Below are 18,839 nucleotides of genomic sequence, written 5' to 3'. Positions count from 1 at the left end.
TTTAGTTATGGTAATGGAAGCATTCGAGAGTGAGCAATCACCTGTTACCGCCTGACAGATTAGAACCTGGATGAGCCAGGACCCCTTACTGTCCTTAGTTAAAAACTGTGTGCTTCACAGGAGCTGGTCCAGTGTCTCATTAGTAATGCAGGAAGAAATAAAGCCGTACCAGCGGCGCAAAGATGAAATGTCTTTACAGGCAGACTGCCTTCTGTGGGGTAATCGGGTAGTGGTACCAAAAAAGGGCAGGGACACTTTCATCAGTGATCTCCACAGCACCCACCCAGGCATTGTAATGATGAAAGCGATTGCCAGATCCCACGTGTGGTGGCCTGGTATCGATGTGGAATTAGAGTCTTGCCTGCACAAATGTAATACATGTTCACAGTTAAGCAATGCACCCAGGGAGGCGCCACTAAGTTTATGGTCTTGGCCCTCCAAACTGTGGCCTCGGGTCCATGTTGACAATGCAGGCCCATTCTTGGGAAAAATGTTCCTAGTGGTTGTAGATGCGTACTCCAAATGGATTGAATGTGACATAATGTCGGCAAGCACGTCCGCTGCCACCACTGAAAGCCTGCGGGCCATGTTTGCCACGCACGGCCTGCCTGATGTCCTTATGAGTGACAACGGGCCGTGTTTCACCAGTGCCAAGTTCAAAGAGTTCATGACCCGCAATGGGATCAAACATGTCGCATCTGCCCCGTTCAAACCAGCATCCAATGGTCAGGCAGAGAGAGCAGTGCAAACAATCAAGATAGCTTGAAGAGGGTAACTGAAGGCTCACCGCAGACTCGCCTATCCCGAGTCCTGCGTAGTTATCGCATGAGACCCCATTCGCTCACTGGGATTCCACCCGATGAACTGCTCATGAAAAGGGCACTTAAGACAAGGATCTCGTTAGTCCACCCTGATCTACATGAACAGCTAGAGAGCAGGCAGCTTCAACAAAGTACATATCATGATAGCACAAATGTGTCACACGAAATTGAGATCAATGATCCTGTATTTGTGTTGAACTATGGACAAGGTCCCAAGTGGCTTCCCAGCACAGTTGTGGCCAAAGAGGGGCTAGGGTGTTTCAGGTCAAACTTTCAAATGGACTCATCTACAGGAAACACTTGGACCAAACCAAACTCAGATACACGGACTATCCAGAGCAACCCACATTAGACCCTACCTTTTTTGACCCCCCAACACACACACCAGTGGCAACCGACACAGCGGTTGACCACGAAGCAGAACCTATCACCCGCAGCAGGACTCACCACACCAGGCAGTACAGCAAGACCAGCTGCACAGCAGCCCAGCGAGGGCCCAACAAATGACTCACCAAAACCAGCATTTGCACCGAGATGATCAACCAGGGAAAGAAAGGCCCCAGATCGACTCACCTTGTAAATAGTTACACTATTGACTATGGGATGGGGGGGGGGGGGGGGGCGGGGAGGGGGAGTATTGTTATATATGTAAACCTGTTAAATACCTTGTTTAACAACCAGAGGGCTCAACCCCTTGTGTTCCAAGGGATCCCACAATCCCTTGGGAGCACCTGTACTTAAGGAGGCCTCACAGGCTGGAGAGGCACTCTGGAGACCTGCAAATAAAGACTAAGGTCACACTTTACTTTGAGCTCACAGCATCTGGTCAGACTCTTTATTCATACACTATAAACATGACATTGGAACAGGAGATCAAAAAAGATATATGGCTAGAACCTCCACTTTTGTGGGCGATATTTCTGACGTGGGCATTAAAAAATGGTTTTCAGATCGCTGCCTTCTTGCCAATTCTTAAAGCACATAGTCTCCATTTTTGAAAATGGGCGTTACCGCGAGTGATATAAAATGGGTGGTAGCGTTAAATTTTTTGACCTTCTGCCGTAACGTGTAGCCATCCTTAGCAACGGCATGGCAACGCTCGATTCCCGCGATTCAGGAGGTCAATTGTCATTATGACATGTGCAGAAGAGGAGACAGAGAGAGAGGAAGCTGAGAGGGAATGAAGGCGTGTCTGGGTGTGGTGTGGCTGCTTTGGGAGGAGGGAGATTTTAGAGCTTCACAGCCGCACCACCCAGACGCAGAAAGGATACTGGCAGAAAGGGTACAGACAGAAAAAGCTGTCAGCGGTGCCGCCCCTCCCATGGGGCAATTTCCCACGGGGCAATTTCGGAGAAGGGTCGCGGTGGGAAAATGGGTGGGTGGCCCCCTATGTCGCTCCAAAACTAAAGGAGGGCAATATCCAAAATGGTGGCCCCTTCGCGTTGACTCGGCAACCAGTCCACAATGACCATGGCCGCCACTTTCAGGCGGCCATGGGCCTTATAGAAAGGGGCAATTTCGGCCCCTAAAATCAGAAAATACAATAAAGAGTAGTCAGCACAGGTTTCAAAAGAGAAGGTCATGCTTGACCTTTGTAGAAGTAACAGAAAGAGCAGACAAGGGAAATGCATTAGATGCAAGATATTTGGATTTTCTAAAGGCTTTCGATAAGATACCTGAAGTAGACTCATGACTAAGGTCAAAGCAATTGGAGTCAGGAGACAAGAAGCAGAGGGGATAGCAAGTTAGCTACAGAACAGAAAGTAGAGAGTAAGGGTCAATGGTAACTCTTCAAATAGGCAAAAGTTGGGAAGTGATGTTCTACAAAGATCAGTGCTGGGTCAACTGTTGTTCAAAATTTACATAAACAATTTGGACACGGGAATTGGAAGAGTAATTTCAAAATTTCAGACAACACCAAATTGAGGATATAGTAAATTCTGAGGAAGACAGTGACAAAATACAAGAAAACATGAATAAACTTGCAGAATGGGTGTGTAACTGGCAAATTAATTCCAATATAGGTAAGTGTGAGGTGTTACATTTTGTTAGGAAGAATAAAGAGGCCACATACTGATTAATAATAAGGGATAGAAAATTCTGGGGCGCTAACTTTTGAAAAGAAAAAAAAAGTAGTGCCAGACGCTAATGATTCTCTCCTGCTGGGAAATTCAGCTTTAGCGCTCCAAGAGGGAAGTGCAGCACTAAACCAAGCATTAACCAAACTGGTCCCAACAGATTGCAAAACTGCAAATGTAACGCCCCTATTAAAAAAAGGAGGCAGACAAAAAGCAGGAAACTATAGACCAGTTAGCCTAACATCTGTGGTTGGGAAAATGTTGGCGTCCATTATCAAAGAAGCAGGAGCAGGACACTTGGATAAGCAAAATTCAGTCAGGCAGAGTCAGCATGGATTTATGAAGGGGAAGTCATGTTTTACAAATTTGTTGGAGTTCTTTGAGGATGTAACGAACAGGGTGGATAAAGTGGAACCAGTGGATGTGGTGCATTTGGAATTCCAGAAGACATTTGACAAGGTGCCACATAAAAGGTTACTGCACAAGATAAAAGTTCACAGGGTTGGGGGTAATATATGAGCATGGATAGAGGATTGGCTAACTAACAGAGAACAGAGAGTCGGGATAAATGGTTCATTCTTTGGTTGGCAACCAGTAACTAGGGGATCAGTGCTGAGACCCCAACTATTTATAATCTACATTAACGACTTGGAAGAAGGGACTGAGTGTAACATAGCCAAGTTTACTGATGATACAAAGATGGGAGGAAAAGCAATGTGTGAGGAGGACACACAAAATCTGTAAAAGAACATAGACAGGCTAAGTGAGTGGGCAAAAATTTGGCAGGTGGAGTATAATGTCGGAAATTGTGAGGTCATGCACTTTGGCAGAAAGAATCAAAGAGCAAGTTATTATTTAAATGGAGAAAGATTGCGAAGTGTCGTAGTACAGCGGGACCTGGGGGTACTTGTGCATGAAACACGAAAGGAGAGTATGTAGGTACAACAAGTGATCAGGAAGGCCAATGGTATCTTGGCCTTTATTGCAAAGGCGATGAAGTATAAAAGCACTGATGTCTTGCTACAGCTATACAAGGTATTAGTGAGGCCACACCTGGAATACTGTGTGCAGTTTTGGTTTCCATATTTACGAAAGGATATACTTGCTTTGGAGGCACCATCATCATCAACATAGGCAGTCCCTCGGAATCGAGGAAGACTTGTTTCCACTCTTAGCATGAGTTCTTATGTGGCTATACAGTCCAATATGAGAGCCACAGTCTCTGTCACAGGTGGGACAGATAGTCATTGAGGGAAAGGGTGGGCAGGGAGCCTGATTTGCCGCACGCCCCTTCCGCTGCCTGCGCTTGATTTCTGCATACTCTCAGCAACGATACTCGAGGAGCTCACCGCTCTCCCGAATGCACTTCCTCCACTTAGGGCGGTCTATGGCCAGGGACTCCCAGGTGTCAGTGGGGATGTCACACTTTATCAAGGAGGCTTTGAGGGTGTCCTTGTAATGTTTCCTCTGCCCGCCTTTGGCTCATTTGCTGTGGGCGAGTTCCGAGTAGAGCGCTTGCTTTGGGAGTCTCGTGTCTGGCATGCGAACTATGTGGCCTGCCCAGCGGAGCTGATCAAGTATGGTCAGTGCTTCAATGCTGGGGATGTTGGTCTGGACGAGGACGCTAATGTTAGTGCGTCTGTCCTCCCAGAGGATTTGCAGGATCTTGCGGAGACATCGCTGGTGGTATTTCTACAGCGACTTGAGATGTCTACTGTACATGGTCCACATTTCTGAGCCATACAGGAGGGCGGGTATTACTATGGCTCTGTAGACCATGAGCTTGGTGACAGTTTTGAGGGACTTGTCTTCAAACACCCTTTTTCTCAGGTGGCTGAAGGCTGCACTAGCGCACTGGAGGGGTGTTGGATCTCGTTGTCAATGCCTGCTCTTGTTGATAGGAGGCTCCCGAGATAGGGGAAGTGGTCCACGTTGTCCAGGGCCACGCTGTGGATCTTGATATCTGGTGGGGGGCAGTGCTGTGCGGAGAGGACAGGCTGGTGGAGGACCTTTGTCTTGCTAATATTTAGCATAAGGCCTATGTTTTCATACGCCTCGGTAAATACGTCAACTATATCCTGGAGTTCAGGCTCTGTGTGTGCACAGACGCAGGCGTCGTCCGCGTACTGTAGCTCGACGACAGAGGTTGGAGTGGTCTTGAACCTGGCCTGGAGACGGCGAAGGTTGAACAGCTTCCAACTGGTTCTGTGGTTTAGTTCCACTCCAGCGGGGAGCTTATCAACTGTGAGGTGGAGCATGGCAGCGAGGAAGATTGAGAAGAGGGTTGGGGTGCTGACGCAGCCCTGCTTGACCCCGGTCCGGACGTGAATTGGGTCTGTGATGAATCCGTTGTTAAGGATCATGGCCTGCATGCCATCGTGGAGCAGGCGGAGGATGGTGACGTACTTTTGGGGGCATCCGAAACGGAGGAGGACGCTCCATGGACCCTCACGGTTGACAGTGTCAAAGGCTTTTGTAAGGTCGAAGAAGGCCATGTATAAGGGCAGGCGCTGTTCCCTGTATTTTTCCTGCAGCTGTCGTGCTGCAAAAATCATATCCTTTGTGTCCTGGAGGGGATGAAATCCGCACTGTGACTCCGGGAGGAGCTCCTCGGCCACAGGGAGAAGGTAGTTGAGGAGGACTCTAGCGACGATTTTCCCAGTGGCTGATAGCAGGGAGATTCCTCTGTAGTTGCCGCAGTCAGACTTGTCCCCTTTTTTAAAGATGGTCACGATCACTGCATCTCTGAGATCTCCTGGCATGTTCTCCTCCCCCCAGACGAGAGAGACGAGAGAGACGAGAGAGACGAGAGAGACGAGAGAGACGAGGTCGTGTATTCGCGCCAGTAGTGCCTCTCCGCCATACTTCAGTGCCTCAGCAGGGATTCCATCCGCTCCCATAGCTTTGTTGTTTTTTAATTGTCTTATGGCCTTTTCTACCTCATGCAGTATTGGGGTCTCACTGAGATGGTGGATGGTAGCATGCTGCGGAATGGAGTCAAGAACACTCGAGTCAAAGACAGAGTTTCAATTGAGGAGATCTTCGAAGTGTTCCTTCCAGATGGGCCCTGACTGCCTCGGTGTCCTTGATGAGTATTTCACCGTTCTTGGCCAGGGGTTTGGTCCATATGTGGCCTTGACTGCGGTGAAGAATCATTGCACATCATGGCTGTCGGCCAGCTGCTGTATCTCCTGTGCTTTCTCCAGGGTTTTTTGTTGGACCTTAGCCTTTAGCCGCCTGTAATGCTGCTTTGCTGCTCCCGAGTTGGGTTGCTGTTTAAGGCTCAGAAATGCCCTGCGCTTGCAATCTATTAGTTCTTGAATCTCCTGATCATTCTCATCAAACCAGTCCTGGTGTTTCCTGGTTGAGTGACCGAGCGTCTCTTTGCAGACACTGGACTGGAGGGTTGCTAATGTAACACCACTTTTTAAAAAAGGAGGGAGAGAGAAAACGGGTAATTATAGACCAGTTAGCCTGACATCGGTGGTGGGGAAAATGTTGGAATCAATCATGAAGGATGAAATAGCAACGCATTTGGAGAGTAGTGATAGGATCGGTCCAATTTATAATGGGGAACAAAGAAATGGCAGACCAATTGTTCAAATACTTCGGTTCTGCCTTCATGAAGGAAGACACAAATAACCTTCCGATTGTACTAGGGGACAGTAGGTCTAGTGAGAAGGAAAAATTGAAGGATATCCTTATTAGGCGGGAAATTGTGTTAGGGAAATTGATGGGATTGAAGGCCGATAAATCCCCGGGGCCTGATAGTCTGCATCCCAGAGTACTTAAGGAAGTGGCCCTAGAAATAGTGGATGCATTGGTGATCATTTTCCAACAGTCTATCGACTCTGGATCAGTTCCTATGGACTGGGAGGGTAGCTAATGTAACAACACTTTTAAAAAAAGGAGGGAGAGAAAATGGGTAATTAAAGACCGGTTAGCCTGACATCAGTAGTGGAGAAAATGTTGGAATCAATCATGAAGGGTGAAATAGCAACGCATTTGGAGAGTAGTGATAGGATCGGTCCAAGTCAGCATGGATTTATGAAAGGGAAATCATGCTTGACAAATCTTCTGGAATTTTTTGAGAATGTAGAAGGGTGGACAAGGGAGAACCTGTGGATGTGGTGTATTTGGACTTTCAAAAGGCTTTTGACAAGGTCCCACACAAGAGATTTGTGTGCAAAATCAAAGCACATGATATTGGGGGTAATGTACGGACGTGGATAGAGAACTGGTTGGCAGACAGGAAGCAAAGAGTCGGGATAAACGGGTCCTTTTAGATGATGGAATTGAGTGTAATATCTCCAAGTTTGCAGATGACACTAAACTTAGTGGTGGTGTGATCTGTGAGGACTAAGAGGCTGCAGGGTGACTTGGACAGATTAGGCGATTGGGCAAATACATGGCAGATGCAGTATAATGTGGATAAATATGAGGTTATCCACTTTGGGGGAAAAAACACGAAGGCAGAATATTATCTGAATGGCGGAAAGTTAGGAAAAGGGGAGGTGCAGCGAGACCTGGGTGTCATGGTTCATCAGTCTTTGAAAGTTGGCATGTGGGTACAGCAGGTGGTGAAGAAGGCAAATGGTATGTTGGCCTTCATAGCTAGGGGATTTGAGTATAGGAGCAGGGAAGGCTTGCTGCAGTTGTACAGGGCCTTGGTGAGGCCCCACCTGGAATATTTTGTTCAGTTTTGGTCTCCTAATCTGAGGAAGGACATTCTGGCTATTGAGGGAGTGCAGCGAAGGTTCACCAAACTGATTCCAGGGATGGCTGGAATGACATACGAGAAGACACTGGATCAACTGGGCCTTTATTCACTGGAGTTTAGAAGGATGAGAGGGGATCTCATAGAAATATATAAGATTCTGACTGGACTAGACAAGCTGGATGCGGGAAGAATGTTCCCGATGTTGGGGAAGTCCAGAACCAGGGGACACAGTCTTAGGGTAAGGGGCAGGCCATTTAGGACTGAGATGAGGAGAAACTTCTTCACTCAGAGAGTTGCTAACCTGTGGAATTCCCTGCCGCAGAGAGTTGTTGATGCCAGTTCATTGGATATATTCAAGAGGGAGTTAGATACGGGCCTTATAGCTAAGGGGATCAAGGGGTATGGAGAGAAAGCAGGAAAGGGGTACTGAGGGAATGATCAGCCATGATCTTATTGAATGGTGGTGCAGGCTCGAAGGGCCGAATGGCCTACTTCTGCACCTATTTTCTATGTTTCTATGTTATGGGGAGCGGGCAGGGAAGTGGAGCTGAGTCCATGATCAGATCAGCCATGATCTTCTTGAATGGCGGAGCAGGCTCGAGGGACCGTATGGCCTACTCCTGTTCCTATTGCTTATGTTCTTATGTTCTTATTAAACACTTTTCTTAGGGCGCTAAAGTCCAAGTGCGGGGCAGTAGCAGCAGATCTTTAAACAATTTGGAACGCATTGCTAACGGCATCAGAGGCTGCTTCCCTCGCTTAAAGCGAAGGGCCAATGATGGTGCACAACTTATTTGTCGGCAGTTCTACATTGCAAGGTGACCTACACGACTGCCATTACTGCCCCAAACACTCTCACAAAGTGGAGGGCTTGGACACCTTGCAGCAATGAAACATCAAAAATTTTGAGCAGGCACCAGACTGGTGCAAATAATCAACGTTGTTCCACCTGAAAACCATTCCTCTTCCTGTTGTTGGTCACGCCCGGCGATACAGCAGGGGGTGGGAGGTAATTTTACATTGGGGCAATAACGGTGCATTGTGCATTTTATGACGTCACGATCTGAGAGGCGCTAGAGGCCCAGGCGGTAAGAGTTAGCGCCAGCGCTAAACCAGCACAGAAGTTTGTGAGTGTCACGGCATTCGCTAACCTCTAACCTCTTAGCGCCCCACCCCCCCAGGAGCTAACAGGAGGCGCAAGCAACCGAATTTCTCCCCAATTAGAGTCTAATTGGTGTAGAGAAGCAAAGAAATCTAGGGGTACAGATACACAAATCTCTAAAAGTAGCGATGCAGGTTAATAAGGCCATAAAAGGAAAACAAAGCACTGGGGTTCATTTCTAGAGAGATAGAATTGAAAAGCACAGAAGTTATGTTAAACATGTATAAAACCTTGGTTAGCCCACACTTGGAATACTGGTCTTCATATTATAAAAAGGATATGGAAGCATTAAAAAAGGTGCAAAAAAGATTCATTAGGATGATACCAGAACTGAAAGCACATACTTCTCAGGAGAGGCTGAACAGTCTGGGGAACTTTTCTCTCGAAACGATGAGGCTGAGGGGTGACCTGATAGAGGTCTTTAATATTATGAAATGGTTTGATAGAATAGATGCAGAGAAGATGTTTCCACTTGTGGGGGAAATCAAAACTAGGGGCCATAAGATAGTCACCGATACATCCAATAGTGAATTCAGGAGGCATTTCTTTACCCAGAGTGGTAAGAATGTGAAATTTTCGACCACAGGAGTAGTTCAGGTCAATGCATTTAAGGGGAAGCTAGATAAGCACATTAGGAATAAAGGAATAGAAAGATATGTTTGTAGGTTTAGATGAAGAGGGGTGGGAGGAGGCTCGTGTGGAGCATAAACCTGGCATAGACCAGATGGACTGAACAGCCTTTCTCTGTGCTGTGCACTCTTTGTCATTCTGTATAATCCATCATTTTGTAATCTCACACAGTAAGACCAGAAGGATGATTGGTGCGATAACAGAAAATTCACACTGGGCAGTAGATGGTGCTCTTCTGAGGCCGAGGTTAAAGGATATTGTTGAGACAGAACCGAGGCAGCTTTAGTTTATATCTATCTATGCTAGTACTTGAGAGAAAAATATCCAATTCCTCACTCTGATGAGAATAAAAATTCACCAAAATTTGTTTGCTTAAAAAAAAGAGGCAGGACTACAAACCTGATACTGTAAAAGGAGCTGAAATAACATATTTCTAGAAGACCCTTTAATTCATAATATTAATTCAACAATGATAATTCAGCACCTTTACATTGTTGGTCTCAGTAACTTTTTCAAACTAATGCTTCTCTTGATGTTATCAGCACTCAGTTGAAAAAAAATATGAAAACAGACAGACAACAACATAATAAAAGGAAAAAGGATGTTAATAATAAATTTTTTTAAATAGGATTTTTTTATGGACTTCATGGTGAGACTCCATTTTTGGAGTATTTTCTGTTTCGCACGTACATAGAGGAATCAAATCGCATCGTGGGGGTCGAAATGTACCATAGGCAATGGCGAAGTTGTCATGTAAATGTATTGAGCATCCGGCCTTTGTTTCCTGTTGGTGGTTGGTGCAAAAGCTTGAGAGGAAGCGGAGGAGACATGATTTTCGAAGCAATTAGATTTTCGAAGGGCCCTTACAAAAAGAATAGGATCAAGCAGGAAAAGATGAGAGATACAGGAAAAGAAATGGAAAGAGAGAATGTTAAAGCAAATCAATGTACATAAAAGGGGGGATACCTGCAGGAGGAACAGCACAACAAGGGCCAGCAAAAGAAAGATGTAAAAAGAGGTGGAGGGAAATACAAATGATGGACAAGAGAGTGGGCTCGAAACAGGATGACAGGCGAAAGAAAAAGATAGATGTAGCAGTTTCTATGATCCATGAAGAAAGATACTTCATTTAAAAGCTCCAAAGTAAAATAAAGTGCTCACTTCGGACAAAACAGAAAATTACCCTCCTCAATTTTCTCCTGAACACAATGGTTTATGCTGGGTTATGGCTTCATTCAAGTGGACATACTTCATGCATCAGCCTTGACAGTGGACTCACCAAGCTAGTCCATCGTAGAAAACACCACACTACAATGACCATGTGTTCCCCCAATGCATGTCACAGGATAGCAACTAGGAATTGTTTCTATATTTTAAGTCAGTTACCTGACGGTTTACATATTGAATGCTGCTGATTTTTTTCACCTCATTAAATATATGGCCCGAAATTCATCGACATACCGCCCACTACCGCCCGCTTACCGCCGAAAATTACAAGTTTTTTCAAAAAATATACCACCCGGCGGAAGATTCATGAATGACATAACGCCCAGGTGATATGCACATCACCCGCCCATGTAGAACCGCCCACATACCACCCAAAAATGCAAGTTTCATGAAATACTGCCGACGTACTGCCGGAAATGCATACTGTCCTGGAGAAGGTGCTTTTAAGTGGATCTTAAGTGGGCGGAGTGTACACAGAGCTAACAGGTTTGTTTGATATTACACAGATCTTTATAGTTTTCCACAGTTCAATGTATTTTTAAATGGATTGTAGTATTCTCGAGTGTTACCCAATAATACAGTTTGAATAGCAATGTAACCGCTGAGTCAGGAAATTATGTGTGTGTTCACTAGAGTAATCTTATTTCATAAATGGTCTAATAAAGCCTTAATTACTCCTTTATGAATGAACTATAATAAAAATATTATTAGTCTCTCTCACCCCCAGTCTCTCCCCCCCCAGTTTCTCCCCCCGCCCCCAGTCTCACTCACCTCCCAGTCTCTCCTCCACCCCCCACCCCCACAGCGATCTCTCCCCCATCCCCCCCCACAGCGATCTCTCCCCCCTCCCCCCCCACAGCAATCTCTCCCCCCCCCACAGTGATCTCAGGCCGGCAGTCTCTGACGTCTCGTCGGTGCCTCTCTCGGAGGGGGCGGGAGCGGAGCTTGACAGCCGCGTGCGCACAACTTGGGAGCCGATGACTCCTGAGTCAGAAGGCCACCACCTGCATTCTGCTCCCACTACCACCGAAAAAAGTGGGATGAATCTCCTGTCCACTCGGTCCCAGCGGTACCGGGCAGTAAAAAATCACGCACTGCCCGGGGACCGCCAAAAAACAGGCGGAACTTGGGTTTGACCAAATTCGGCCCATAGCCTTTATACCACACATTAACTAAAACTAAACATTGATTCTAAATAAAATATTAATGCATGAATTGTAAAGTGACATTAATGACTTCGTGATGATGTTTTCCCCACACTGTTGTCCACCATAATATATGAACATCTGGTATAAACAAGCAACTGGAATAGTAAACAATGTTACAGCTTATCTAACTTATTAATTATGATGGAAGTTGTCTTTTGGTAGTGGTGGGTTACAATAATACATATTATAATTTAAATGTACTTCTTAACTTTTCTTCACTCCACTTCCATTTGCTTCCATACACCATGCTATGGATCACTGTATTGCTGAAATGAAACAAGTTCCAAGGTCTCAGTCCTTGCCACTTCTGAATTAGGTGCGAAAAGGGCCCTTAAGATTGATCCAGGTTGACTCATCTATCAAATGTTTCCCCTACTGTAGATATGACCAACAGAGACTGGAAGCAAAATATGTTGGGGCTAATTCCACAGCAACATTGGCAGAGGCTTGGGAACAGGTAGCCTGGCTGCCTTATTGCTTAGAAAAAAGTGCCTTGCGCAGACAGATTTGAAACATTATTTCCAGTATTGTAAAACAATTACATTGCAAATTGGTACCAAACAGCAGTACTAAAAATGTAAGTCACTTACAGGTATATCAGGGTCAAGTGAAAATAAATTCAGCCGGTCTTCATTCCTGGACAGCTTTATGGTTTCTTCTGTTTCTGCAATATACTGTATATAATGAAAGAAAAGTAAAAAGAAAATAGTCAGCACATACTATATGGTTTTCATACAAATATATATTTGTTACTGTCTACATACCCCTGTAGTACAACTAGATTCAAACAGAAAGTAAGATGCCTTTTTTGCTCAATTGATTTTTGTAATCGTTTAGAGAAAAGGCAAGTGTTAATGAGTTTTTCAGCTTATTTTTGCTTGAGTTGGTAAATATGCTGTTCATTGCAAAAAAAAGTCAAAAATATCAGGAACGTTCCCAGCTTCCATCCCAATCTGTGATCAGTTTCCTGATACCAGTATATGTTATTAGGTACACTATAATTGACTTAGAAACTGGAGGAAATAAGACTAGGATTCGTACTCCTGATTATTTTAAGATAACTACTGTTGGAGAGTGTTTATCTGTGGGAGTTGGGTAAGGGCAAGATTGGGCTGAGTGTACATTCTCCCCACAGCTGGTCAGCCTGCTGGTGCTTTCAATTTAGACTCACTGATGAAGAATGGACAGTGCCTATCGAAATGGATGAAATCACAAGTCTGCGCTTTCAGGAGAAAAGGGAAGGAATTAGAAACAGGAAAAGAAAGAGAAGTTTTGAAACAACTCCTGGAAAAATAGGAATTCAGCAACCCCAAAATTGCTGGGGCAGGAGAGAGTGTAAGTCACATTTACCCCCAGGGGTGGCGGAGCAAAGCATGGAATGTGAACTGGTTCCTGGCCCTGCTGGGACTGTGCCCTCCTTGGAGCAGATCTTTAAGTTGTGGTCAGGGAATTTATCGGTGTCTCTGGCTTTACTTGAGGGCGGGCGGGCGATCCGCTCTGCTGCATCTGCACCAGTGGAGTGCGGCCCAGGAATTTCCAGACCTATAATTTTCTCACAAGATGTTTGAAAGATCTTTAAGACCCTGTTTCCAGGTCAGGAAATGGCAGCGACTAAGTAGTCTATTTAAGCATCTAAGCAACTAAGTAGTCCATTTAAGCATCATAGATATTTATTTTGGCAGCACCAATGTATAAGAGCTAATCCACTTTCTAATGTGGCAAGGTTAAGCTCCCTATACAATGATACAACAATATTCCATATTTGTAGCTTATTACTATCACTGTACCAGTGTGAATCTTCCACTTCACACAGCGGCCATCTGTAGGGCTCCTCTGACTGTCAAATTAATTATGGTAACTTCTGTGCTGCAAATGGCATAAAATTAATTTTACTTTTAACATGTACGGCTGTTTGACCCAAAAAATTATTCCAGCTTGCAGGGCTAGATTCGAACTCAGGTCCCATTGATGTGCGGAAAATATGAGCAGCTTGTAGCCCAAATTTACGATAAATCTTTCTCCCAGATATGAAGAAAAAAATGTTCTTCTCAGTTCATAAATATTGTTCCATTTTAATATATATTTCTTTGCAATCAGTAACCATTCTTTTAAAGTTCATAAAAATGTCCATTCTATTGTATAATCCGCAGATCTTAATGGAATGAGCATGACTTGTCCGTATAATAATTGGAGGTCAGACAAAGTGAGTTTGAGCACTGTTGTAGCTTTTACCTTTGCTAATTCTGGATGGATGGTGTCCTCAGAGAAGTCTATTACATCATTCGAGCTAATATCTGTCACTTCATCCTCTGTGGAAGAATGAAGCACAGTCAAATATAGATTAAGTAACATGTTAACTTGATCATTTTAGCAAGTTTCAACTTATTCGTGCGTATCTACACCAAAACATGAGCACAATATTGAATGAACTTTAAAAATCAACTAATAACAGGAAACTCCTAATTCGCACCAAGTCCCGCTCACGAATCATCCCTGTGCTCACTGACCTACATTGGCTTCCAGGTAAGCAACACCTCAATTTCAAACTTTTCATCCTTATTTTAAAATCCCTCCGTGGCCTCGCCCCGCCCTATCCCTGTAATCTCCTCCAGCCCCACAACCCCCACCCACCCATCTCCCCCCGCCCCACCCCCCCACCGAGATGTCTGCACTCCTCTAATTCTGCCCTCTTAAGCATCCCTGATTATAATCGCTCAACCATTGGTGGCTGTGCCTTCTGTTGCCTAGGCCCCAAGCTCTGGAACTCCCTGCCTAAACCTCTCCACCTCTCTTTCTTCCTTAAAACATATCTCTTTGACCAAACTTTTGGACACCTGCGCTAATTTCTACTTATGTGTCTCAGTGCCAATTTTTTTACTTTATAATACTCCTGTGAAATGCCTTGGGATGTTTCACTACATTAAAGGCGCTATATAAATACAAATTGCTGTAGTTGAAACACAAACAGTTGGACAGATCACACATTTAGATGTTTCTAAAGGTATCAACATCTGGAGCCAGATTATGTGATTAAATGCATCAGTAAACATTTTTTCCAAATTAGCTCCCATCTGAAATATCTGAAATATTTTCGATCACCTTAAAAGGGTTTTGTAATTTTAAAAGAAAATCAGAGCTTTCTTGGGCATTGCTTCATATTGCACTGGAATATTCATTACTTTTGTTAACACAATAAAATATTTTTACATTATAGAATTTTTAAGATATGTGCTTTCGAAAAAGGAATTAAATTATAATTCACAATTTCATTCAATCCTCACTTTATACTCATGTAATACTGTAGTTAGTGTATCAACTTACCCAGAAATTCATCTTGTTTGACATCTGTAAGGTCTACACTTTTTCTTTCCTGACTAGATCCTTCGGGATTGATCTGCAGGATTCGGTTCAAGGTGGAAATCCAATCATCCATATCCTGCTCACTATCAGCTGCCAGCACAAAGTAGGTCACATTGTTCATTTGCAACTCAAAGGCGTATCGTCGAAGTTTACTGTTCTGGATGATTCAAGAAACGTGGTAGAGAGGAAGAATTTATCAAATTGTTCATTTTGATCAAATAAATTAGCATAAAGTTATAGGGAAATGCAAACAGAATGACTTTGTTAATGAACTCTCTGTCGGAATAAGTCGGATGTTGAGATGGGATGTTCTGCTTGGGTAGTTTCCTGCTGTATCTGAAGCAGGGCGGGCCTTTATTTTAATTCATTATAGGGATATGGACATCGTTAGCAAAGCCAGCATTTATTACCCATTACTAGTCGCCCTCGAGAAGGTGGTGGTGGGCGTTCTTCTTGAACTGCTACAGTCCTTGAGTTGAAGGCACTCCTACAATGCTGTTAGGTAGGGAATTCCAGCATTTTGACCCTGCCTGCCCATTTAACCCAGTGCTGGCCCTGGTAGATTTTCTGCCGACAACCTCATTATAAGTTGGATGAGCTCTTGGCAGGATTCCTGTCTGTGCTGGGGAGCAAGCGTCTGGTTTGGAAAGTGGGGCTGCTGCAAGCCTCATGTACCTGCAGCAGTAGAGAGAAGCTTGGCAATTGCTTCCATTGAAGAGTTTTCTTCCTCTAATTTTCAGAAATGGGCAAAGTGTGAAAATTGATTTTCCCAACATTCCACGCAAAGCAGCGTTACTGTGGTATTAATGACAGAAAATACATTGCATGGTGTTTTCCTGACATTAACTTGCAATGTGAATGAGGAGGCACATTCAATATCTATGTCATTTCTGGCAGAATATCCTAAAAGTGGTGGTAGGCCGCAGAGAGTCAAAGGGATGGCTCCCAGCCTGGATTTCTGCTCCTGCCTACTGGAATTAGACCCTTAAATGTTTCAAAAGCCATTTGAATTGAATTGCTATAGTGCTAAAAGCAATCAGTATTACAGTAATGTTTCAGGCTGGAGATTAAAATGCAGCTGATCAGGATTGTGCAAGAATGTTAAGAAATCTTTGATGTTTAATATCCTCTTCGTCACTAACAAGCATTCTGCAATAGATTGTGGCTACAGTAATAATTGCTAAAATAGTAGTTAGATTACAATCAAGTGCACTGCATTTGCTTAGCTATTACACGCAAGTATATGAAGTGAGTGCACATCAACTGACAGCTAATGTGACCATAACATTTCAGGCAAGACACAACAAGTGATGGAACTCATTCCAGAGATGATCCACAGATAGTATATTTATTAATGGGATAGGGAAAAATTTACATTCAAGACAAATTCCCAGACAGGTCTTCATTAATTGGATCTGAATTTCCAGCCGGGAATATATTACTTTAATTATAACTCTTTGCACACCACTATAGATAGTAATTCATTTTATTTATATATATATATCTTTTGGGATATGACAGCGAGGGAATACAGAAAGAAAAATATTTTCCTCAAATGAGAGTAACAGTAACCGTCCAGGAGCAGCGTGAAACCAGTTTCCCGATAGGCTGACAACCCAAAAGCAAAATCAGAGTTTCCATGGTTTCTCAGACATAATGAAATGCTCCACTGTGGACTCATTTCTATCGGAAACCAGATTAAGCTTGCTCAAAGTCATTCGAATTAATACCCTGAACATCCGTCTTCAGATAACTCCATTTACTTTACCAAATTGCATCTAATTAAAAATCAGATTGATGCAAACTACAATTTCTCTGATTTTGCACTCACTTCCGCCAGAACCCTTCTCATGTGCTAAGTGGGATTATATTCTAATCCTGATACATGGACTCAAAGCTGAAAGTGACAGGGGGGACTTGAAACACAACACGTATTATCCCAGGCTGATTCTACTCACATAGCTTCACATACAGTTTTAACTCTGCGTCAGAAAGTGGCAGTTTTAATTCAAAGACTTGTCATACTATGATTTGATTTTCATTAGCTGTGCTGGTTTAAGATTGTGTTTAATACATTCAATAATGCAACATATAATATGGTGAGAGTTAACCAGAACCATATTGCACTCATTAATCAGTCTGCAATCTGCCTTTTGCCTCAAAAGCAAAAGACAGAAAGGAGATGAGGAAAAGTGAAGGGCAGAGAAACCCAAGGCAAAGAACAAAAAGGGCCACTGTACAGCAAAATTCTAAAAGGACAAAGGGTGTTAAAAAAACAAGCCTGAAGGCTTTGTGTTTTAATGCAAGGAGTATCCGTAATAAGGTGGATGAATTAACTGTGCAAATAGATGTTAACAAATATGATGTGATTGGGATTACGGAGACGTGGCTCCAGGATGATCAGGGCTGGGAACTCAACATCCATGGGTATTCAACATTCAGGAAGGATAGAATAAAAGGAAAAGGAGGTGGGGTAGCATTGCTGGTTAAAGAGGAGATTAATGCAATAGTTAGGAAAGACATTAACTTGGATGATGTGGAATCTATATGGGTAGAGCTGCAGAACACCAAAGGGCAAAAAACATTAGTGGGAGTTGTGTACAGACCTCCCAACAGTAGTGGTGATGTTGGGGAGGGCATCAAACAGGAAATTAGGGGTGCATGCAATAAAGGTACAGCAGTTATAATAGGTGACTTTAATATGCACATAGATTGGGCTAGCCAAACTGGAAGCAATACGGTGGAGGAGGATTTCCTGGAGTGCATAAGGGATGGTTTTCTAGACCAGTATGTCGAGGAACCAACTAGGGGGGAGGTCATCTTAGACTGGGTGTTGTGCAATGAGAGAGGATTAATTAGCAATCTCATTGTGCGAGGCCCCTTGTGGAAGAGTGACCATAATATGGTGGAATTCTGCATTAGGATGGAGAATGAAACAGTTAATTCAGAGACCATGGTCCAGAACTTAAAGAAGGGTAACTTTGAAGGTATGAGGCGTGAATTGGCTAGGATAGATTGGCGAATGATACTTAAGGGGTTGACTGTGGATGGGCAATGGCAGACATTTAGAGACCGCATGGATGAAATACAACAATTGTACATTCCTGTCTGGCGTAAAAATTAAAAAGGGAAGCTGGCTCAACCGTGGCTATCAAGGGAAATCAGGGATAGTATTAAAGCCAAGGAAGTGGCATACAAATTGGCCAGAAATAGCAGCGAGCCCGGGGACTGGGAGAAATTTAGAACTCAGCAGAGGAGGACAAAGGGTTTGATTAGGGCAGGGAAAATGGAGTACGAGAAGAAGCTTGCAGGGAACATTAAGACGGATTGCAAAAGTTTCTATAGATATGTAAAGAGAAAAAGGTTAGTAAAGACAAACGTAGGTCCCCTGCAGTCAGAATCAGGGGAAGTCATAACGGGGAACAAAGAAATGGCAGACCAATTGAACAAGTACTTTGGTTCGGTATTCACTAAGGAGGACACAAACAACCTTCCGGATATAAAAGGGGTCAGAGGGTCTAGTAAGAAGGAGGAACTGAGGGAAATCCTTATTAGTCGGGAAATTGTGTTGGAGAAATTGATGGGACTGAAGGTCGATAAATCCCCAGGGCCTGATGGTCTGCATCCCAGAGT

General features: G+C 43.9%; 1 protein-coding gene across 1 annotated transcript in view; it reads right to left on the bottom strand.

Moving 5' to 3' along the window:
- Window positions 1-18,839, bottom strand: part of dock10 (dedicator of cytokinesis 10) — a 316,489-nt gene that overhangs the window by 150,938 nt on the left and 146,712 nt on the right. Inside the window, exons 8-10 of the mRNA XM_070883587.1 lie at window positions 15,168-15,363; window positions 14,079-14,155; window positions 12,437-12,520 (exon numbers count right to left, since the gene is read on the bottom strand). Of these exons, the coding sequence (XP_070739688.1) occupies window positions 12,437-12,520; window positions 14,079-14,155; window positions 15,168-15,363 (357 nt within the window). The remainder of the gene's footprint in view (window positions 1-12,436; window positions 12,521-14,078; window positions 14,156-15,167; window positions 15,364-18,839) is intronic.

Source organism: Pristiophorus japonicus, chromosome 6 (assembly GCF_044704955.1).
Source record: "Pristiophorus japonicus isolate sPriJap1 chromosome 6, sPriJap1.hap1, whole genome shotgun sequence".
In the NCBI taxonomy this organism is placed as follows: Eukaryota; Metazoa; Chordata; class Chondrichthyes; family Pristiophoridae; genus Pristiophorus; species Pristiophorus japonicus.
The sequence above is the reverse complement of the archived record's forward strand: the minus strand, read 5'-3'. Positions and strand labels throughout refer to the sequence as shown.